This window comes from Symphalangus syndactylus, chromosome 3, assembly GCF_028878055.3.
Source record: "Symphalangus syndactylus isolate Jambi chromosome 3, NHGRI_mSymSyn1-v2.1_pri, whole genome shotgun sequence".
Lineage (NCBI taxonomy): Eukaryota > Metazoa > Chordata > Mammalia > Primates > Hylobatidae > Symphalangus > Symphalangus syndactylus.
The window spans coordinates 24,129,367-24,150,797 of NC_072425.2; the positions used below are offsets into that span (position 1 = coordinate 24,129,367).

The window sequence follows — 21,431 nt, forward strand, 5'->3', positions numbered from 1 at the left end:
CCGAGTAGCTGGGATTACAGGCACATACCACCAGGTCCAGCTAATTTTTTGTATGTTTAGTAGAGGTGGGGTTTCATCCTGTTGGCCAGGCTGGTCTTGAATTCCTATCTCAGGTGATCCACCTGCCTTGGCCTCCCAAAGTGCTGGGATTACAGCCATGAGCCACCGTGCCCTGCCCAAATAACCTGACTTAGAAATGACCAAAGGCCCTAAATAGACATTTCTCAAAAGAAGAAGTACAAATGGCCAACAGGTATATGAAAAAAAAAATGCTCAATATCACTAATCATCAGGGAAATGCAAAGTAAAACCACAATGACCCATTCTGGTAAACCAATAATACAGCCATTAGGAGGTTCCTCACAAAATTAAAAATAGAACTGCCATACAATCTAGCAATTCCACTACGGGATATATATCCAAAAGGTATTAAATCAGTATGTCAGAGAGATATCTGCCTGCCCCACATTCAATGCAGCATTATTCACAAGATTAGTGGCATCTATCTAAGTGTCCACCAGTGCATAAAGAAAATGTGGTATATATCCACAATAAAATGCTATTCAGCCTTATAAATGAAAGAAATCCTGTCATTTCCAACAACATGGATGAACCTGGAGTGCATTATGTTACGTGAAATAAACCAGGCATGAGCTCACTTATATGTGGAGTGTAAAAAAACTCAAATTCATAGAAACAGAGAGTAAATGGAGGTTACCAGAGGCTGGAGGTTGGGAAAACTTGGCAGATATGGCCAAGAGATCCAACATTTTTGTTAGACATGAGGAGTAAGTTCAAGAGATCTATCATACATCATGGTCATGACAATTAACGGCAATATATGAATATTTGATAATTGCTAGTAGAGTAGATTTTAAGTGTTCTCACTACAAAAAAAGTATGTCAGGTGATGCATATGTTAAATAGCTTGATTTAGCCATTCTACAACATATACATACATCAAAACGTTGTACAACATAAATATACATAATTTTTACTAGTCAGCTTATAAAAAAAACTTAGTTATAATGAATGGTGTATTGGCCAGGTGCGGTTCCTCACATCTATAATCCCAACACTTTGGGAGGCTGAGGTGGGAGGATCACTTGAGCCCAGGAGTTCGAGACCAGCCTGGGCAACATGATGAAACCCCCATCTCTACAAAAAATACAAAAATTAGGCCAGGCGTGGTGGCTCACACCTGTAATCCCAGCACTTTGGGAGGCCCAGGCGGGTAGATCACTTGAGACCAGGAGTTCGAGACCAGCCTGGCCAACACGGTGAAACCCCGCCTCTATTAAAAATACCAAAAATTAGCCAGGTGTAGTGGTGGGCACCTGTAATCCCAGCTACTTGGGAGGCTGAGAAGGGAGAATTGCTTGAACCTGGGAGGCAGAGGTTGCAGTGAGCTGAGATGGTGCCACTGCACTCCAGCCTGGGCGACAGAGCAAGACTCTGTCTCCAAAAAAAAAATTAGCCGGGTATGGTGGCGCATAACTATAGTCTCAGCTACTCAAAAGGCTGAGGTGGGAGGATCCCTTGAGCCCAGGCGGTGGAGGTTGCAGTGAGTCGAGATTGCGCCACTGCACTCCAGCCTGTGTGAGAGCCAGACCCTGTCTCAAAAAAAAAAAAAAAAAAAACCCAAAAACTAAACGAACAATGAAACATAATGTTCTCTCTTCTGAAAGAAATATTTTATTTTGAAAAGACTCATGCTATACCAACTTAAATTTCTTAAAATGTGATCTCAGTAATTGAGTACACCAGAGCACAGAAAACATTTTGTACCTTTGCAAGTAAAATTAAAGATTCAGAGAACCTACATAAAACACGAGGAAGAAGGGATGCTTTCCATAACAGGGTAGAAGGTAACTTTAAAATAATAGACTCCTAAGGAAAATTAAAGAAATCCTAATCAGCAAAATACATGAGATTGTTTTTTATGGTCCCCATGTGAAAACGTTTAAAGCTGTCAAGGTACGTCAGAAGTTTGCAGGAAATGAGCCCATAGTATGTCTCAAATGGTGTACATTCTTTTCCGTCATTAATTTCCTTCCATGCTAGGGGCATTTCAGGATCTGCAATTTCTGAGGATGTAAAAATGAACTTATAGCAACATCTGTTGTATCTAATGTGTCTTTTCCCAGAAAACCTTGAGCTGTGGATGGGTATAAGGCCAATGGACTTAGCACAAATTCCTACAAATGCATCAGCTGGCACCATCATGGGTACTTCTTTGAAAACCACATACATCATCCGAGCCACATCTTGGGACATTATAAAGGCCTCACCACTGCAGTAATCTGGGTAGTATTTTTCTGGGTACTCACTAAGAGGGACAAAGTCTCTGTTCTGAGGATCTCTATTGGGTGTAACCTGATGAATAACCCGTCCTACATAGATATCTTCTAGGTGTTCTTTCAGATTGAGAAGATAGTCTACCAGGCTTGGTAAATTGACAAACATCTCTTCATCCACCTTGAGAATGAACAGGGCATTAGGGCAGAAAGCCACAGCCCACTGTATCATTGCAATGATCTTCAGGGTTTGGTTCTCAGAACTGTCCAAGAAGATTCCTTCAATTATATCATTATTCTTACGGGACTCTTCGTTGATCTCTTTCTGGGTAGTTACTGAAACAGGCATTCCCAAAGCAAACAGTGTGAGAATGGGATGCCCTTGGACACTGGTCACATTGCCCCAAGTTTTCCTAATGAGGTCCCGTCTTGTTCCATTTCCTGGGCTGCTGAAGATAAGAGACAGCAAAAAAATGTTCTTCCCTTTACATATTGCCGACTGGCTCAGGACATAATATTTGGAGAGATTACTTCTTAGGGGTTCGATGTTCAATTTTCTTGCCTTATTCTTAATTTCAAGAACTTTCATATCTATATAAGGCAAAGAATGCAGAAAGTATTCCTCCACAAAGTCAGCCCCAAAAAGCAAGGCGTGAAATAGGATGACATTAAATAGAATGAAACACCACTGGTGAGTCCGAAGTCTGCAGAAAGTCACCTAAAAAGGAAAAGGACACGTGTTCATTCAGGCTTCATCTCTATTCCTGTTTTTGCTCTCACTGAGCCCTATACGGACCTCTCACAGCATTTAGCAGTACACTCTATTTTAAGTGTTTATTGTGATATATTATTATTATCTATTTCTTCCACTAGATTGTGGTCTCCTGGACAGCAGGCATCGTGTCTCTGTCTTCTCCAGTGCTGCTGATTCCAGTATTTGGCACAAAGTGAACACTGTGTAAAGTGTTAGTTGGTTGTTTTCTTGCTTGTTTGGATAAAAGCTTACTTACTATGTACAAGGCACTGTCTTGGACATTGGGATTACCAAGAAGAATTGGACACAGACACATGGATATAACTTAACAAGTGGTATCACAGTGATAAAAACCTGTAGGAAAATACATGATGTTCTTTCTTGAATGGGAGCACCTGGATCCATTTCTTCTCTAATTACAAAAGTCAGGGGCTATTTTTCCATGAAGTGGCTGCTTTTGTTAGCCATGACACCCTGGCTACTATCAAATATTTACATTCTTCTAGTATGACTTTCCAATTTAATCTAATACTGAATCAGAGTTTGTTTTGACAATGTCTCCTAATCTATCTGACATTTCCGTCAATATGGACAGATTACTGCTATCTGCATAGCACCTCTTCAGAGATGTAAGACAGACCTAGGCCAAGCGTACTCTACCTCATCAACACAGATGGAAACTTTCTGTCTGAAAGGGCATGTGCAGAATTGTAGTATAACAGAGCCAGGGAACATTAAATGAATTAAATCCCTTTTCATTGGATCTTCGATCAATAAAGCCTCCCATAATAATTGTTACCTCCTATTATGCACTTGCTTTTGTGCCAGGCATTGTGATAAGCACTTTTATGTGTCTTAACTCATTTAGCCCTGGTAATATCCCTTTCAGATAAGTTATTTTCATAATTAAGCTGAGCATCTGAGTAGCTTAATAGCTTAGCAATTTGCCCAAGGTCACACAGTGGGTAAGAGGTTGGGATAGGGCATGATTTGAACTCAAATCTATCAGATTCCAAAGCTCAGTCTTTTTTTTTTTTTTTTTTTTTTGAGACGGAGTCTCACTCTGTCGCTCAGGCTGGAATGCAGTGGTGTGATCTTAGCTCACTGCAACCTCCGCCTCCGGGGTTCAAGGGATTCTCATGCCTCAGCCTCCTGAGTAGCTGGGATTTCAGGCGTCTGCCACCACGCCCGGCTAATTTTGGTATTTTTGGTAGAGATGGGGTTTTGCAATGTTGGCCAGGCTGGTTTCAAACTCCTGATCTCAGGTGATCCGCCCACCTCGGCCTCCCAAAGTGCTGGGATTACAGGTGACAGCCACCGTGCCCAACCCCAAAGCTCACTCTTAACCATTGGAGAATCACAATTCCTATCTTTACTTATCTCTTTCTCTTTCTTTCTTTTTCTTTTCTTTTCTTTCTTTCTTTCCTTTCTTTCTCTTTCTTTCTCTCTCCCTCTCTCTTTCTTTCCCTCCCTCCCTCCCTTCTTCCTTGCTCTCTCTTTCTTTCTCTTTATTTTTGAGACAGAGTCTCACTCTGCAGCCCAGGCTGGACTGCAGTGGCATGATCTTGGCTCACTGCAACCTCCGTCTCCCAGGTTCAAGCGATTCTCCTGCCTCAGCCTCCCAGGTAGCTGGGATTACAGGCATGCACCACCACTCCCAGCCAATTTTTGTATTTTTAGTAGAGACGGGGTTTCACCATATTGGTTAGGCTGGTCTTGAACTCCTGACCTCAGGTGATCCGCCTGCCTCGGCCTCCCAAAGTGCTGAGATGACAGGCGTGAGCCACCGCGCCTGGCCCCCGTGTCCTTTAAACAGTCAAAAAACACAACAAAACAAAAAAAACCCAGCAATTATAATCTGAACTCCTTTCCATTTTCTCATTTACACATAGAAAAAAATTTCACTTCCTCAAAGCCTATTTTACTAGATATCAAATGCTTTAAAGATTGTAAGACACTTACTTGCATGTTGCCTGTGAGCAATTTCAGGGTCTTAGAAATTATTGAGTCCAGATGCCAGTTATGCCCAAACACATCTCAGGATCACTCCAGTCTAACAGCAATTGCAGTAAAGTACTTTGTGCCTCAACCTTTGAGGATAAGGTTTCTTGCCAATCAACCTGAGCTTTTATCCTAAATACCTGCTGATTGCATAGGAGAGTGGGTGCTGATCATGTTACAGCTAGAGTGAATCCAGAACAAAGAATAGACAAAGCAAACCTCTTCAAATGCTTCCAACCCTGTGTACTTCATGAAACTGACCCCATCTTTATGCTGAGTTCCTGGTAAAGTGTGTGTGGAAGTTCAAAGAACAGTTACCCAGATCACTTCTCCATAGCATCACTGCGCAAGTAGATATATCCTACACTTTTTTTTTGGAGTGCATCTCAAGAAACCAAACAGCTGGAGTAATGCCTGCTCCCTGGTACATACACATGCAAAAACTGTACTAGACATAGAGGAGTATTTTTCATCCCTAGTGGGTGCATTATTTTCTCCCAAAGAAACATCATATGGTGAGGTCTGGTGTATGGCTCATTGGGAAGGATTCAGAATCCCTAGTATGGGCTATGCAAGCACTTTACTAAATCAATTTTAAGTCATCTAAACTACCTCCCCCAGGCAAGTTTAGCTCAAAATGGAAGACAACATACAGTCCATTTTAGCTGGAATTGAAGAAACTAAACATTTGATGTTTTCTCCTTTCCTGGAGTATGTATGTGTAGGAATTATCCCAAACATCATTTCTACCAGCAAGTTTATTTCAAGAAAAGAAACAACATTCAGCATATTTTCATGTTCCTGTCACACAAGCAATTATACTGAGCATTCTTTTTTCATGCCAGGCTATATTTAGTCCTTTCCTTCAACATCCAACATGTTGATCTTCCTATCTGCCATTTACAACAGCTTTTGTAATTATTTGGCTAGGAATAACTTCTTATATTTAAAGTTGGCTGTGTTTTCTCAGCAACCATCACGCAATCTTGAAAATCTTTACAAAGTGGGAAAAATCTAACCTAAAAATTTCAAATGAAAGGGAATTTTTACATATTCTGAATTTAACAATTCAATAGGTCTTGTATTTAATTAAATATTACTTCCATTTTGCAATTTAAAAATTTTTTTATAGTCATGAATTTTGCTCCTGGATCCCCTCTGGGCTTAAATTTGCACAATTTGGTTTCTTTGTTATGAGAGGTCCAAACAATATTATCTCTGGGGCAGCTCCATCTGGACTTTTCAATTTGATTCATCAAACTGTACTGGGGTTGAGAATGTTTGCTCCAAAGAGATATGGGTGCTTGATTTTCTTGATTACCCTGGTACTGCCTTCCTTTTCATAGACAGTATCCAATCTGTATATGTATGTCTTCCTAAATGTCTTATAATGCTGTCATCAGTCACGTTCTGACTTAGAAGTCTAGAGTGACATCCTGTTGCTTAGCAAATCAAATCTGCTCTCTTGAGACCTTACTTTTAGGACACCGTAGTTGACTTCCACCCCACATAATCAATTTTTATTTCCCATGTTTCAAGTACCCTAGATGAAGTCAGGATGCTTGGAACCTTGGCCATGCTCTACCGTCTACTGGATATGTCTCTCTTATTGTCTATGTTATATTATCGGACTGTTCTATCAAGCATGGTAGCCATTAGCCGCATGTGGCTATTAAAATTAAAATTAAATAAAATTAAGAATTTAGTTCATTTACATCAGGTACTTTTCAAATGTTCAGTAGCCACAAGAGACTAGTGATTGCCTTATTGGACAGCACCAACAGAACAACTCCATCACTGGCAAAAGGTTTATTGGACAATGCTGGTATAAGATGTATGTGAACGTGCGTGTATGCGTATATGGTTTAGGAACCCTTACAGAGAAACAAGGATAACTTGTGCGCTGGGCATTGTGGTTCACCCCTGTAATCCCAGCACTTTTTGGGAGGCCCAGGCAGGTGGATCACTTGAGCCTAGGAGTTCAAGACCTTCCTGGGCAACATAGCGAAACCCTGCCTCTACAAAAATACACACACACACACACACACACACACACACACACAAACTAGCTGGGCATGGTGACACACGCCTGTGGTCCCTTCTACTCAGGAGGCTGAGGTGGGAGGATCGCTTGAGCGTGCATTAGTTGAGGCTGCAGTGAGCCAAGATCATGTCACTGTACTCCAGCCTGAGCAACAGTGATATGTTGCCTCAAAAAAAAAAAAAAAAAAAGGTTTAACTTGTGCTCTGAAGTCAGTTTGGGTTGAAATCCTATGACAACCATTTACTATGACCTTAGGAAAGATGCCTAAACCTGTTTTGATTTGTTTCCCCATCTCTAAAAATGGGCCTAATAATAGTTACTAGCTTGTGGGGTTGTTTTGGGAACTGAGTGGGATGGTACACAAAAACTGTTGAGAAAGAGTGCGTGGGATTGTTTTAGCTCAGTTTTAGTCCTTGACGCTAAAAGGTTTGTATGCTTCATTTCCTTCAATACTCAGAGCCTTCGGATGGGGAGCTCACTATAATTGCTATGCAGACGAAGCAAAGTCTGACAGGTTAAGTAACCAGGCCACAGCCATAGTGTCAATGTTGTGATTCATTCAAATCTACATCACTCGACTGTCTTTTTTCATTCAACAACCTCCTTACCGTGCTTTTTCTCCTTTGCACAAGCCTTACTTAATCTGTCTTCCTCCTCCTAATAGATGTAAGGCCCAGGCGGTCAGGGGTTTTTGCGTTTTTTGTTCACTAACCCTATCCCCTAGAACAGTGTTCGGGATAAAGAGGTGCCCAATGGGTTGTATGAATTTGGACACGTCTCTTAACTTCTCTAAGCCACAGCTCCCTTTCCTCCGTAAAATGAGGATACTAAGAAAAACTACTGCAGAGCTGGTGCAAGATCGGATTGGAGGAGGGACATAAGCGCGCTATGCAAACCTAGATGTACGGTACGAAAGGAAGCTCTGTTCTAGGTTGCACCCAGCCTAAGCACCGTGAGGGCCACGCAGCACGCGTTCAGCATCCCAGGACGCTCTCCTCTCCACCCCTACTCCCGGCCTCGTCTCCCACCAGCCACCTCCGGGCGGGGACCGGAAGTGCAGTCGCTTCCGCCGGGCGCCGCGGAGCTGAGGGACGCGCGGAGATGACGCAGGCAGCACCGGAAGCCGCTCCCCTGTGAGGCTGCGGACCGGGAGCAGCGGCCGCAGGTCCAGGTCTGTATGCGAGGCGGGGCCGGTTGGGGAGGGGACTTTTAGGCGTCCGCGGCTCTGCTGACCTGCCGCGCCTTGGCTGTTTTTCTTTCACTGCAGGCGCCATGGCTGCGGAGCGGACCCGGCCGCTGCAAGGCTCTGGTGGCCCGAGCGTGCCTAGTAGCTGTGAACCCGGCGCGAGGTCCCGGGCCCCGGGGCGCTCGCTCAGGTCAGTGCCGCGCGGAACACGATTCCGAGAGCAAGGGACCTGGGAGCAACCAATGAGTTGATGGGATCTGTATTTTAGAGACGGGAAAACAGGGTTTCGGAGTTACTGCCTCCATTTCCTTAGCTGCGGAATGAGTTAACAGTGATGTCCCAGGGCTACCAAACGTTTGAAAGATGATGAAGTGTGATGAGGTGGTTTATGAAGTACAAAGCGCTATACTGCGCCATAATTGTGGGTATGCCATGAAAACAGGTGTGTATGTGGGGTGCTGCTTGAAGTAAAGCAAAGATAGCAATATTAATGCTAAGTAATAATGGTAACTGACATTTACTGTAGGCGTACAGCGTGCCGGGTACTGTGCTAAACGCTTTACGTGCACTATCTTGTTTAACCCTCGTAAAAACCCTTGTAGGTAATGCTCTTCGTGGCTGTATTTTACAAGTGAGGAAACAGGGCGTGAGACAGGTGAAGTGATTTGCCCAAGGTCACCCAGCAACAAGTGGAGTTGCAGAACACATATTTTATAAACATTATTTGTATTCTTTCAAAGCTTTAAAAAATTCACCTTAAAACTAAAGGCTGTTTTTTGATAGTGTATTATACTTACATGGTTTTCAGTTTTAAAAGGTATACGATAAAAAGGGACCCCTCATTCCTATTCTGCAGCTCTCCAGTTCTCTCTGGAGGCAACCAGGGTTATCAGTTTCTTGAATATTCAGAATACATTTTATGCATATATAAGTTTATAGGTGTGTATACGTTGTCAATGCCTCTGTGCTCTTTGATAAGAAAAGAGGGGGAAATGAAGCCTCCTTCCCTCTACCACTAACAATTGTGTTGCTTTCACCCTTGACTAGGCCAGATACTGATAGAGGAGGAGGGGAAAACACATTTACACTGTTTTCCGGAAGGTCCTGTCTCTAATACCTCAGAGTATAGGTTTTGGGAGAGTGGATACTGGGCAAAATATTGAGCCTGCTACTTCCTGTGCCATTCTGGGAAAGCCACTCCACTTCTTGAGCCGTAAATTTCCTCATTATGTTAGCTAAGGGCGGCATTACTGATACCTTCCGTGAGGTTATGAAGATGAAATGAGATAATGTTTACCAGTGGTACTTTTTCTTTAAAACCAATATAAATATGTGAGTTGCCTAGGTAACACAGGGAGTTAATGGCAGAACCTGAGACCAAACCCAGGCTCTCATTTTCCAATTTAGGAGTCTTTTTGTTACATGACCCACTTTGTGATTATTAATACTGAAGGCAAGAGGGCAAGTTGAATTTGTTAACTCTGAGACAGGGACGTAGGGTAAGGGGGCCAAACAGCAGGGAATGTGGATAGAATAAGGCACCTACTGGGAAACTAGAGCCTCCAATAAACAGGTGCTCTTCTTTATAAAATTAAACCCCTAATAAGTTTGAGCCCTTGAGTTTTTCTTCCAGGTGATTTGAAGAGAAACTTAGTGATAAGATGATAGGGTCAAAAGAGATGTTAGTGGTCATGTCCATTCCAGCCTTAGTGTCACAGAAATCTTTCCTGCCAGATATTCATAGTAGTAAAACTAACAAAAAGTACCATTTGAGTTTTTACCCGCTAGACTGTACACTGTGCCAAGCATGTCCCTGCTATATTTCTGAGTTTCACCCTTCAAGTTGGATGATGGCTTCCATTTTACAGATGATAAAACTGAAGCTTAAAAGTTAGTTGGACATGCCCATAATCACACAGGAAGTGGCTGAATCAGTAAAACATTTGACCTACCTCCAAAGTATTTTCATTTATCACATTCTGCCTCTGTGTCCAACTGTCCTTGACTGTTCGTGGTAATGGGAAACTCACTACTCTGGAGGGAGCTATTCCATTGTTGGAAAGCGCTGAGATTTAAAAGCTCCTCAGGTTGAATTGAAATCCCATTTCCTGAGGTTTGTGCAACTAGTGTATAATATTTCTAGAGGCTGCCTAAAAGAGTCCAGTTTAGACCTGTTACCTTAGAAAGCCCCCTCCAAAGTTAGTTGATCCCTTTAGGAAAGTAAAAATTGGTGTTTTTTAAATAGTGCATTCTGCAGTTAGTGAGACTTTTTTAGGGAAAAAAAATGCCTTTTTCAGAATAATCAGAGGTGAACTGCTCAATCCTACAAGGGATTGAGTGGTTTAAAAGGCAATCTAAGAGTCGGGAAGATTTTTTTTATTAGGAGTTAGGAGAATATATAAATCTCAGACATGGCTGAACTTTTTAGAGGTGCTCTCTGAAAAAGCTTCTTCCATAATCTTTAGCGGTGTCATGGGCACATTAATTTGGCATTTTTTTTTTAAATTTAAGTTCTAGGGTACATGTGCACAACGTGCAGGTTTGTTACATAGGTATACATGTGAATTTGGCATGTTATAGTATGTCTCTTAGATATTTATGAATGATGGGAACCTGATAATATTTTAATGAGTATTCTAAATTTGCCTTGTAGCCATTTGAATAACAATTTAACAATTCAGCTCACTTAAATACAAGCATTTCTACAATAGATGTGTGTCAGCATGTGTGTGTATGTGTGTATATATGTATGTGTAGATGTGATGGAGGAAGCTTCTCATACCACACTTTTCACTGTTAAAAATGTTTCCGGAGCAGGTGTGTGGTTTGTTGTTGTTGTTGTTGTTGTTGTTGTTGTTTTGAGACAGAGTCTTGCTCTGTCGCCCCGGCTGGAGTGCAGTGGTGTGATCTCGGCTCACTGCAAGCTCTACCTCCTGGGTTCACGCCATTCTCCTGCCTCAGCCTCCCGAGTAGCTGGGACTACAGGCGCCTGCCACCACACCCAGCTAATTTTTTGTATTTTTAGTAGAGACGGGGTTTCACTGTGTTAACCAGGATGATCTCGATCTCTGGACCTCGTGATCCGCCCGCCTCGGCCTCCCAAAGTGCTGAGATTACAGGCATGAGCCACCGCGCCCAGCCTGGTATGTGTTTTTAATTGACCAGTATTAATTAACTAGCTATTATGACAATATGCAGATGCCCACAGAAGATAATTGCTTTGTCTTGTTGCAAATTATTATTTTTTAAAAGTAGAGATTTTGAAGAAATGTTATATAGATAAGAGGGTTGTTAGGATTTAGAGGAAGGAGGGGGCTTGTTATTGTGTGATAAGTCGATAAAACTTTTAGCCATCTGATTATTTTTTTCAGCTAAGTAAATTTTTAATACAGATGAATAAATCCTCTCTAGCCCAAACTTTGGCTTCAAAAGTATTATCTTGAAGTCTAGTCACAGTTCCAGAAATCAAAACTGTTAGCAGATGATGTGATTGCAAGGTTTGGTTGCTTCTACTAATAAATCAGACTGCTTATTCGTCTAAGAATGTTATTGCCAAATTTGATATTGGACCCTTAATGATTTTACTCACCTTACATAACAAAGTTGGAAGATGAGATCTTGCTTTTTGTGTAGACCTGATCTAGGTGATATGTCTGGAAAGAAATTAACTTTCCTTTTTCACATTAATTTGGACATATGTTTTTAAAATTAATATGACAGTCTTGTGAGAAACTGAGTATTCAGAAGGAAAGTTTTTATTAAATCATGGAAATATTTAAATATATGGAAATAAAGAGAATAATAACCCTATGTACACATCACCCAGCATTAACATCTATTAACACATAGTTTTGAGAAAGATAGTTTTTACTGGTTATATTTTTTGTAATCTTTCATTAGTCTAATCCTCATTAAGAGTGAATTAACACCTGTTGACACTAATACAGGATACTTTAAAAAAATTGTTACAGTTAGCTCAGGAGGAATTTGTCATTCTCCTAAAGTGGAAAATGGTCTAATGGGTAGACACACTACCTCCAGATCTTACCACTTGGTCGTGGTTCTCCTGGTTGTCTCTTATTTTAGACAGAGAGCTTGGTACCCTGATCTTGAGGGCACTGGCATCCAGTCTGTTCTGTGGCTATTTAATAGCCCTGTGAATATAGGCAAATCACATACCTTCTCTAACCTGTGGTTTCCTCATTTGCAAAGTGAAGATGATAATGTCTATTTTCTGGTGTTTTATAAACATCAGGATTATTAATTTGCTTTATCTGTGCAGGCCTCCAGGACCCTCATGGCTCTCGGGGGCACGTGGTTTAGAGTTGTCACTAGCTCATATGAGGCTTATAAAAACAGACTAAAGCCACATAAGTTCTTTTGTAATTCATGTTCTAAACAGGCAGTGCCATAAAGAAGTTGGAAGAACCAGAATTCCTGAGGCAGATAACTTACGACACCTGCTTACTTTTCTTCCCTAAACCTTTTCATCTGAACATCTGTTGCAAAACCAAGTAGTCAGTTCTATGATTTTGGTGACAGGTTGTGCGTGCCATGATAATCAGTGTCTCAAGTTACTGCTCAGGAGACTTGTTTCTGATTGTCACATCTGGTGCTTGCTTTTGTGATTTTAGTACCCAAATAGAATGTATTAAGGAATTCATTAAGGAAATTGTTTTATAATGATTTTGATGGGAGAGGGGTGTATTATAAAATATACTGTTTTATAATGAATTGTTGGTAAGTCTATTACTATGAAGATGCATGTAGCATGTGCTAGACTTCAAAAGGAATAAGTCACACACACCAATCTGTTTCACTGACTTATATTTTGGATTCATGATTTGTTAAAGTATGTTTTCTCAAATGTGTTTTCTTTTGTATGCATGGAAAGTGTTCAGATAAATATGGTGTATTAACTGTAAAGTTGTAATGTAACTATGCATAAAGTTGTAATGGCAGATTTTTTACACTAATTTTTAATACTTCATTTGTTAGCAGTCTTGCTTGAACAGTCTTTTTGAGCAGAACTAATACAATATTTTGATGTGCCACAGGTAAATTTTTCCATAACCTTATGGAGAGAAAGGACTTTGAGACATGGCTTGATAACATTTCTGTTACATTTCTTTCTCTGACGGACTTGCAGAAAAATGAAACTCTGGATCACCTGATTAGTCTGAGTGGGGCAGTCCAGCTCAGGCATCTCTCCAATAACCTAGAGACTCTCCTCAAGCGGGACTTCCTCAAACTCCTTCCCCTGGAGCTCAGTTTTTATTTGTTAAAATGGCTCGATCCTCAGACTTTACTCACATGCTGCCTCGTCTCTAAACAATGGAATAAGGTGATAAGTGCCTGTACAGAGGTGTGGCAGACTGCATGTAAAAATTTGGGCTGGCAGATAGATGATTCTGTTCAGGACGCTTTGCACTGGAAGAAGGTTTATTTGAAGGCTATTTTGAGAATGAAGCAACTGGAGGACCATGAAGCCTTTGAAACCTCATCATTAATTGGACACAGTGCCAGAGTGTATGCACTTTACTACAAAGATGGACTTCTCTGTACAGGTAAGAGATGTTGAAACTGTTTTTTGGGTTTTGTTTTGTATTTCATAGGGTGTAATCTTGAACCAGTCTTCAGCTTTGAGAATGACAAATGTTGATTATATGAGCTATGTACAGTGTCGTTTTTTTCTCTATTCCTGAGTGGATTTTCCCCCCTTATCCTCTTCCTTCTCTCTAGAGAACACAATCATTTTTATAAAATTTTATGAGAAAAACGCTTCAGACTGTCTTTTAAACATTATGTGAATTACAAAGCTATAGATTACTTTTTCTTTGTGTTTCCTCCATGTGTAGTTCTCTATGTTGCTAAATTCTGTTTCTTTTTCTGTTGGCACTGATATTTGAGGAAAAAACTGGAAAAATTGGTATCTAATCCTAGCAAGTAGTTAGATCATTATGGCCAAATTACTTAACCTCTCTGTATCTTTAAAATATGAGAAAGGAGGTCGGGCACAGTGGCTCATGCCTGTAATTCGAGCACTTTGGGAAGCCGAGGCGGGTGGATTGTCTGAGCTCAGGAGTTCGAGACCAGACTGGTCAACATGGTGAAATCTCATCTCTACTAAAATGTGAAAAAGTAGCCGGGCGTGGTGGCATGCGCCTATAATCCCAGCTACTCGGGAGTCTGAAGCAGGAGAATCACTTGAACCCGGGAGGCGGAGGTTCCAGTGAGCTGAGATCGTGCCACTGCACTGCAGCCTGGGTGACATAGTGAGACTCCATCTCAAAATAAATATATATGTATATATGAAAGGAGATATTTCTTCCTTGCTCTGAAATCCTGTGATTCTAAGTAGAAGAAGTAGAAGTTGGAGTTTGGGCCTGGGAACAGAGAGAGCTGGATATTTTTAAACTAGGCAATTAAGTAATTTTATGAAACAATATAATTATTACAAATCTAAAATAAATTATATATTATTTTCCATTTATAATGGGCGTGTGTTTCTGTATATGATTATAACTAATGCCCATGTGTTAGATAATACATTTTGACAGGCAATGTAAATAATTCTTAGGCAGCATTTAGAATAGCTCCAGGCAGTTCTTGCTAATAATCCCAATGCCTGTTTCCTTACATTGTATATAATATATAGAAATACTTGGTGTTCTTTTTTATCCAAGATAACTTCCAATAAACATTTGTATATTACAGTATAAACTGTTCCTTTGTGTAAATATATCAATAGTCATTTAGCCATTTCCATATTAATGCATGTATTAGTCCATTCTCAGACTGCTAAAAAAAACTGCCTAAGACAGGGTAATTTATGAAGAAAAGAGGTTTAATTGACTCATAGTTACACGTGGCTGGGGAGGCCTCAGGAAACTTACAATCATGTCAGAAGGCAACATGATCATGGCGGAAGGTGAAGGGGAAGCAAGCACCTTGTTCACAAGGCAGCAGGAGAGAGAGAGTGTGAGTGAAGCGGGAAGAGGCCCTTATAAAACCATCAGATCTGGAGAGAATTCACTATCACGAGAACAGCATGGGCGGCCACCCCGATGATCCAGTCACCTCCCACCAAGTCTGTCCCTCAATACCTGGGGATTACAGTTCAGGATGAGGCTTGGGTAAGGACACAAAGCTTAACCGTATCAATGCATATTCAGATTGTTTCTGTTTTTATTAGTGTCTTTATATTACCTCTTTTTCCCTTGAATTCATTTGGGACAGAAGCCTAAAAGTAGAATCACCAGATACAGAAGTATGAATGATTTTATAGCTCTTTTTTTTTTTTTTTTTTGAGATGGAGTCTCACTCTGTTGCCCAGGTTGGAGTGCAGTCGTGCAGTCTTGGCTCACTGCAACCTCTGCCTCCAGGGTTCGAGTCTCCTGCCTCAGCCTCCCGAGTAGCTGGGATTACAGGTGTGCACCACCACACCCGGCTAATTTTTTTTTGTATTTTTAGTAGAGGCAGAGTTTCACCTTGTTGCCCAGGCTGGTCTCAAACTCCTGACCTCAGGTGATCCACCCTCCAAAGTGCTGGGATTACAGGTGTGAGCCACCGTGCCCGGCCCAATTTTATAGCTCTTCTTAGTGCCCTTTCCAGATAGATTGAATTGATGCCATACCAATATCGTCTTAAGTAACTTGCTTCTCCCTCAAGAGTCTCACCAGGCTCAATTTAAATATTTTTAATGTTGAGATGTATCATTTCTCAAGACTGTTTTACAATGCATTTCTTTATTCATTAAGGGTATATATTATGTGGTGGTATTTTCTCTGAAATGCTAGACACTCTGCTGGTTTTGGAAAATAAACATTTGATTTAAAGCATTTCGTGGTTTGGTTTGTCATCCTGAAGTTATTTCACACTTTATTTTCCTTGTGATTACTAGAACAGCATCACCAGTTCTTCTACGCTTTGATGTACTTTCTCTGTTGTGGTGATGGCTTTTCCACGTCTCTTTTGCCTCATGAATTTAAAAGATTAAGATGCAGTTGACCAAATGAGGGGGCTCATGCCTGTAGTCCCAACACTTTGGGAGGCCAAGGCAGGCAGATTATGTGAGCCCAGGAGTTTGAGACCAGCCTGGGCAACATAGCAAAATCCCATCTCTACAAAAAATACAAAAAGTGGCTGGGTGTGCTGGCTCACACCTGTGGTCCCAACTACTTGGGAGACTGAGGTGAGAGGATTGCTTGAGCCCAGGAGGTCGAGGTTGCAGTGAGCTAAGATTGTGCCACTGCACTCCAGCCTGGGCAACAGAGCAAAACCCTGTCTCAAAAAAAAAAAAAAAAGAAGAAGATTAAGATGCAGTATCACCTTGGAGCTTGGAGCTCCTACTGGCAGTTGACCATTTTTTCACAACCACCTCTAGCATTTTTTTTTTTTTTTTTTAAACAGGAGCTCCTCTGTCACCTGGGCTAGAGTGCAGTGGCGCAGTCTCGGCTCACTGCAACCTCCTCCTCCTGGGTTCAAGCGATTCTCTCGCCTCAGCTTCTTGAGTAGCTGGCATTACAGGCACGTGCCACCACAGCCCGGCTAATTTTTGTATTTTTAGTAGAGAATGGGTTTCACCATGTCGGTCAGGCTGGTCTCAAACTCCTGATCTCAGATGATCTGCCTGCCACAGCCTCCCAAAGTGCTGAGATTACAGGTGTGAGGCACTGTACCCAGCCACTTTTTTTTTTTTGTTTTTTTTTTTGAAACAACCTCTCACTGGGTAGCTCCACGCTGGAGTGGAATGGTGTGATCTTGGCTTTCTGCAACCTCCACCTCCTGGGCTCAGGTGATCCTCCCACATAGGCCTCCTGAGTTTAGCTGGGACTACAAGCGAGCAACACTATGCCTGGCTCCTTTTTGTATTTTTTGTAGAGACAGGATTTCACCATGTTGCCCAGGCTGGTCTCAAACTCCTGGGCTCAAGCACTTCGCCCGTCTCAGCTTCCCAAAATGCTAGGATTACTGGTGTGAGCCACCATGCCTAGGTCCTCTTGCTTTAAAAAGCTTTTTCTTCTCTCATCAAACCTTATTTTTGAAATGTAGTAAAAACTGCAGTTACTTGGAGTGGAAGTAAATGGGAAGTATTCACTGAATTCTCTACCTGGAAAGTTAATATCTACAATTCTGCATTTTAAGATTATTCTCTCAGTGGGTCTGTATGTTAATGTGATTTTTATTCTGATTAAATTCATCAGGTTTGCATATTTAAAATTATGCTGTGCGGTGGTTGAAAATGATCCAAAGTATTAGTTTAATTTTTCTAACAGCAGCATCCCTGGAACTGTGAGAGAAGTATTTGTTACAGAATTATACATGTGTTTGTGTCATCTTGTTACTTAAGAGATTGAATTTTCACTGTGGTGGAATTAGGAAACCCTGAATTTGGCAATAAACTTACAGTGACTCTCACATTAGTGCCTTGAGTAAGCAATAGACAGTTTTATTGAAGAGATTAATGGCTAATGGCATTGAGGTAGTTATCCTTCTCTTTCGCAATTTGTTTCTGAAATGGTAAGAAAGGAATCTATTATGCTTTGTGCTGTTCAGTAGATATTTACTTATGGGATGCCTGCTGTTTGAAAAACAATGTGAGGGCATACATGGATGAATTAGAGCAGTTCTTTTCTTGTGGAACATACACACTGGGACCAGGAAGATGACCTGACTGAGGTAAAAGTCTCTGTGTGAACTATAGCAAATCAAGAATACTTGCCTTTCTAAAGAGTGCAGCTGCTGCTCCATTGTAATAAATTATTGCCATGTGGGTGGGATTCAGGGTCAGAGTTGTTAGATCTGACTTCAAGAGAAGCCTGAAATCTAGAGTTCTGTGCAATAGTCTGATTTTTTAAAAAGTATTATTAAGATTTTTAAGATACTGAATGGGGAGGGATTTTTTTCTTTCGTGCAGTGTAAGAGTCCACATTTCTTTAGTCCTCTTTCACCTCTATGCTGCATCACTGGTGACCTCTTTGAAAACATGTTGGGTTAGCCAGTGCAGCAAATGGGAGTCCAGAGGGGAGGCTGACATAAAGCCAGAAAGGAGCAGAGAACAGTGATTCCTAAAGGATTCTCAGGAGTAGACTTGCATCACTATAAAATGAAACTCGACTCAACCTGATTATTATTTTTTTTTTTTTAGGGTGTAAAACTGAATGGCACAATGTTTTCCTATAACAACTAGTTTAAATAATTAGTTTGGATAACCTTTTTTTTTGCAAATTGTGCAAAAACATACATAACATAAAATTTACCATTTTAACCATTTTAAAGCATACAGTTGAGTGCCATTAAGTACATTACACTGTTGTGCAGTCATCACCACTATCCATTTCCAGAACTTTACATCTTCCCAAAGTAAAACGGTATCAGTTAAACGCTATACAGTGTTAACTATATAAACAGTATATAATATACTATATAGTTAAACTGTATCCAATTTTTTTGTTTGTTTTTGGGGGGGTTTTCTTTTCAGATGAGGTCTCACTCTGTAGCCCAGGTTGGAGTGGTTGGAGTACAGTGACATGATCTTGGCTTACTGTAACTTCTACCTCCTGGACTCAAGCGATTCTCCCACTTTGGCCTCCCAACTAGCTGGGACTACATGTGTGCGCCACCACGCCCAGCTAATTTTTGTATTTTTTATAGAGATGGGATCTCACCATGTTTCCCAGGATGATCTCGAACTCCTGGGCTCAAGCACTCTTCCTGCCTCAGCTTCCCGAAGTGTTGGGATTACAGGCATGAGCCACCATGCCCAGCCTAAACTCTGTCAGTTAAACATTGCCCATGCCCCTTCCCCCACAGCCTGTGGCAAAACAACCATTCTGCTTGCTTGCTTGCTTGCTTTTTTTTTTTTTTTTTTTTTGAGACAGTCTCGATCTGGTGCCCAAGCTGGAATGCAGTGGCTCAATTTTGGCTCACTGCAACCTCACCTCCCAGGTTCAAGCGATTATCCTGCCTCAGCCTCCTGGGTAGCTGGGATTACAGGCGTGCATCACCGTGTCCGGCTAATTTTTGTATTTTTAGTACAGACGGGGTTTCAACGTGTTGACCAGGCTGGTCTCCAACTCCTGACCTCAGGTGAACCAGCCTCGGCCTCCCAAAGTTCTGGGATTACAGGCATGAGCCACCATGCCTGGCCCACCATTCTACTTTCTATGAATTTGACTACTCTAGGAACCTAATGTAAGTGGAATCATACAGTATTTGTTCTTTTGTGGCTGGCTTAGTTCACTTAGCATGATGTCTTCAAGGTTCTTCCCTATCATAACGTGTCAGAATTTTATTCCTTTTTTTTTTTTTTTTGAGACAGAGTTTTGCACTTGTTGCCCAGGCTGGAGTGCAGTGGCGCAATCTTGGCTCGCCGCAACCTCTGCCTCCCAGGTTCAAGCAATTCTTCTGCCTCAGCCTCCAAAGTAGCTGGGATTACAGGCATGCGCCACCATGCCTGGCTAATTTTTGTATTTTTAGTAGAGACAGGGTTTCTCCATGTTGGTAAGGCAGGTCTCAAACTCCTGACCTCAGGTGATCCTCCCACCTCGGCCTCCCAAAGTGTTGGGATTACAGGTGTGAGCCACTGCACCTGGCCAATTTTATTCCTTTTTAAGGCTGAATAACTCTATTCCATGTATGTATGTTTGTATGTATGTGTACATATATATGTGTGTGTATATGTGTGTATGTATGTATGTGTATGTGTATGTATGTGTATATATAAATATATGTGTGTATGTATGTGTATATATAAGTAAAATATATGTATGTGTATATATAAATAAAATATATTCCATGTATGTGTCACATTTTGTTTGTCCTCTCCCCTGGTTTTTAACTGCCTTCTTGCCTCTAGTTTTCCCCCTTTCAAACCTTTTTCCATGATACAGCCATAGTGATCTTTCTGATATGCAAATAAGGTCATAGTTAAACAACCTCCTAACCCAGTTCTGCAGCCAAACCTTGCCACTATTTCGCAGTCAGACTGAACTGTTTTCATAATCAGTGTTCATGTTTTAGGCAGTGTTTTTTGACAAGCATTGTAAATAACTCCTAGATGGTTTTTTGAATGATTCCAAATAGTTCTTTATGACTTGATCCCAGTTCCTTTTCAATAATTTTTGTGTTGTATATAGAGATATTTAATAGTTGCTTTAATAGGTATATACCAGGGATTGGCAAACTGTGGACTGTGGGCCAAATCCAGCAGAAGAGAGTAACTGCAACTCAATAGGTCAAAGTCTAAAATACTTACTATCAGGCCTTTTACAGAAAAAGTTTTGGTATATACTATTCCTTTGTTTTGTTTTGGCCTGGCTAATTTATTCATCCTTTAGATTTAAATTAGTTAAAACTTAAAGGTTTTTTTTTTTTTTTTGCCATGATATTCTTTCTTGAAACAGTCCTATACCAAAGCCCAGCTTAAAAACAAAAGAGGAGTGTAGTTGAAGAGCCAGTCATGCTAGTTCCTAAGGCACGTCCAATTGCGTGTTAGAGCATGGGCATAAATTCAGTGGAGCCTCGCCTGAGACGTTTTCTCTTCTTGTCTGCTCCTTGTATTTGCTATGGGCTTTTGTAGTGCCTACCAGCTACTATACTGAATTATTATTGCTTGTTTAGCCTTTTTGTCTTCCCAAGTAGACTGAGTGCCATGAGAACAAGAGTCCTGCCTGACACAGAAGTTCTATAAATATATGTTGAATGAATGAATGAGACCCCAGTTGAAAACTGGTAACCAAAACCAGGCTCATAAAGGAACTAAAATGATTTCCTTTCCTACTCTAGCTCCTTAGGAATACAGTCACAACATGCCTAAGCTGAAGGCCTTAAAGACTATCTAGGCTTACACTCTCTGGTTCAGTAGCCACTAGCGCCACGTGGTTTTTGAGTACTTGAGCTCTGGTTAGTCCAAATGGAGGTGTGAGATACTGGATTTCAAAGACTTACAATGTAAAAGAATATAAAATATCTCAATATTTGTATTGATTACATGTTCAAATGACATTTTTGACATACTGAGTTAAATAAAACACATTTAATTATTTTAACACATTTCCTTTTTTTTGAGACAGAGTCTTTGCTCTGTTGCCCAGGCTGGAGTGCAGTGGTGTGATCTTGGCTCACTACAACCTCCTCCCGGGTTCA

At 41.0% G+C, this 21,431-nt stretch overlaps 2 protein-coding genes across 5 annotated transcripts in view; one reads left to right on the forward strand and one right to left on the reverse strand.

Annotated features, from left to right (window-relative positions):
* Window positions 1–1,538: 1,538 nt before the first annotated feature.
* B3GALT9 (beta-1,3-galactosyltransferase 9) lies at window positions 1,539–8,370 on the reverse strand. Its single transcript, XM_055270047.1, has 4 exons — window positions 8,330–8,370; window positions 8,048–8,235; window positions 7,809–7,816; window positions 1,539–3,015 (listed from the first exon to the last, which is right to left on the reverse strand). The coding sequence occupies exons 1-4, from the start codon at window positions 8,368–8,370 to the stop codon at window positions 1,912–1,914; spliced, it is 1,341 nt and encodes a 446-aa protein (XP_055126022.1). The 3' UTR covers window positions 1,539–1,911.
* FBXW2 (F-box and WD repeat domain containing 2) overlaps window positions 8,171–21,431 on the forward strand; it is a 29,462-nt gene continuing 16,201 nt past the window's right edge. The window contains exons 1-3 of one of the 4 annotated variants that reach the window (XM_055271294.2): window positions 8,171–8,267; window positions 8,364–8,472; window positions 13,432–13,849. In XM_055271294.2, coding sequence (XP_055127269.1) covers window positions 13,747–13,849 — 103 coding nt within the window. In that variant the 5' untranslated portion in view covers window positions 8,171–8,267; window positions 8,364–8,472; window positions 13,432–13,746. Of the gene's footprint in view, window positions 8,268–8,363; window positions 11,426–13,339; window positions 13,850–21,431 lie in introns of all 4 variants that reach the window. The other 3 variants (XM_055271292.2, XM_055271293.2, XM_063636061.1) reach the window with 3 other exon arrangements.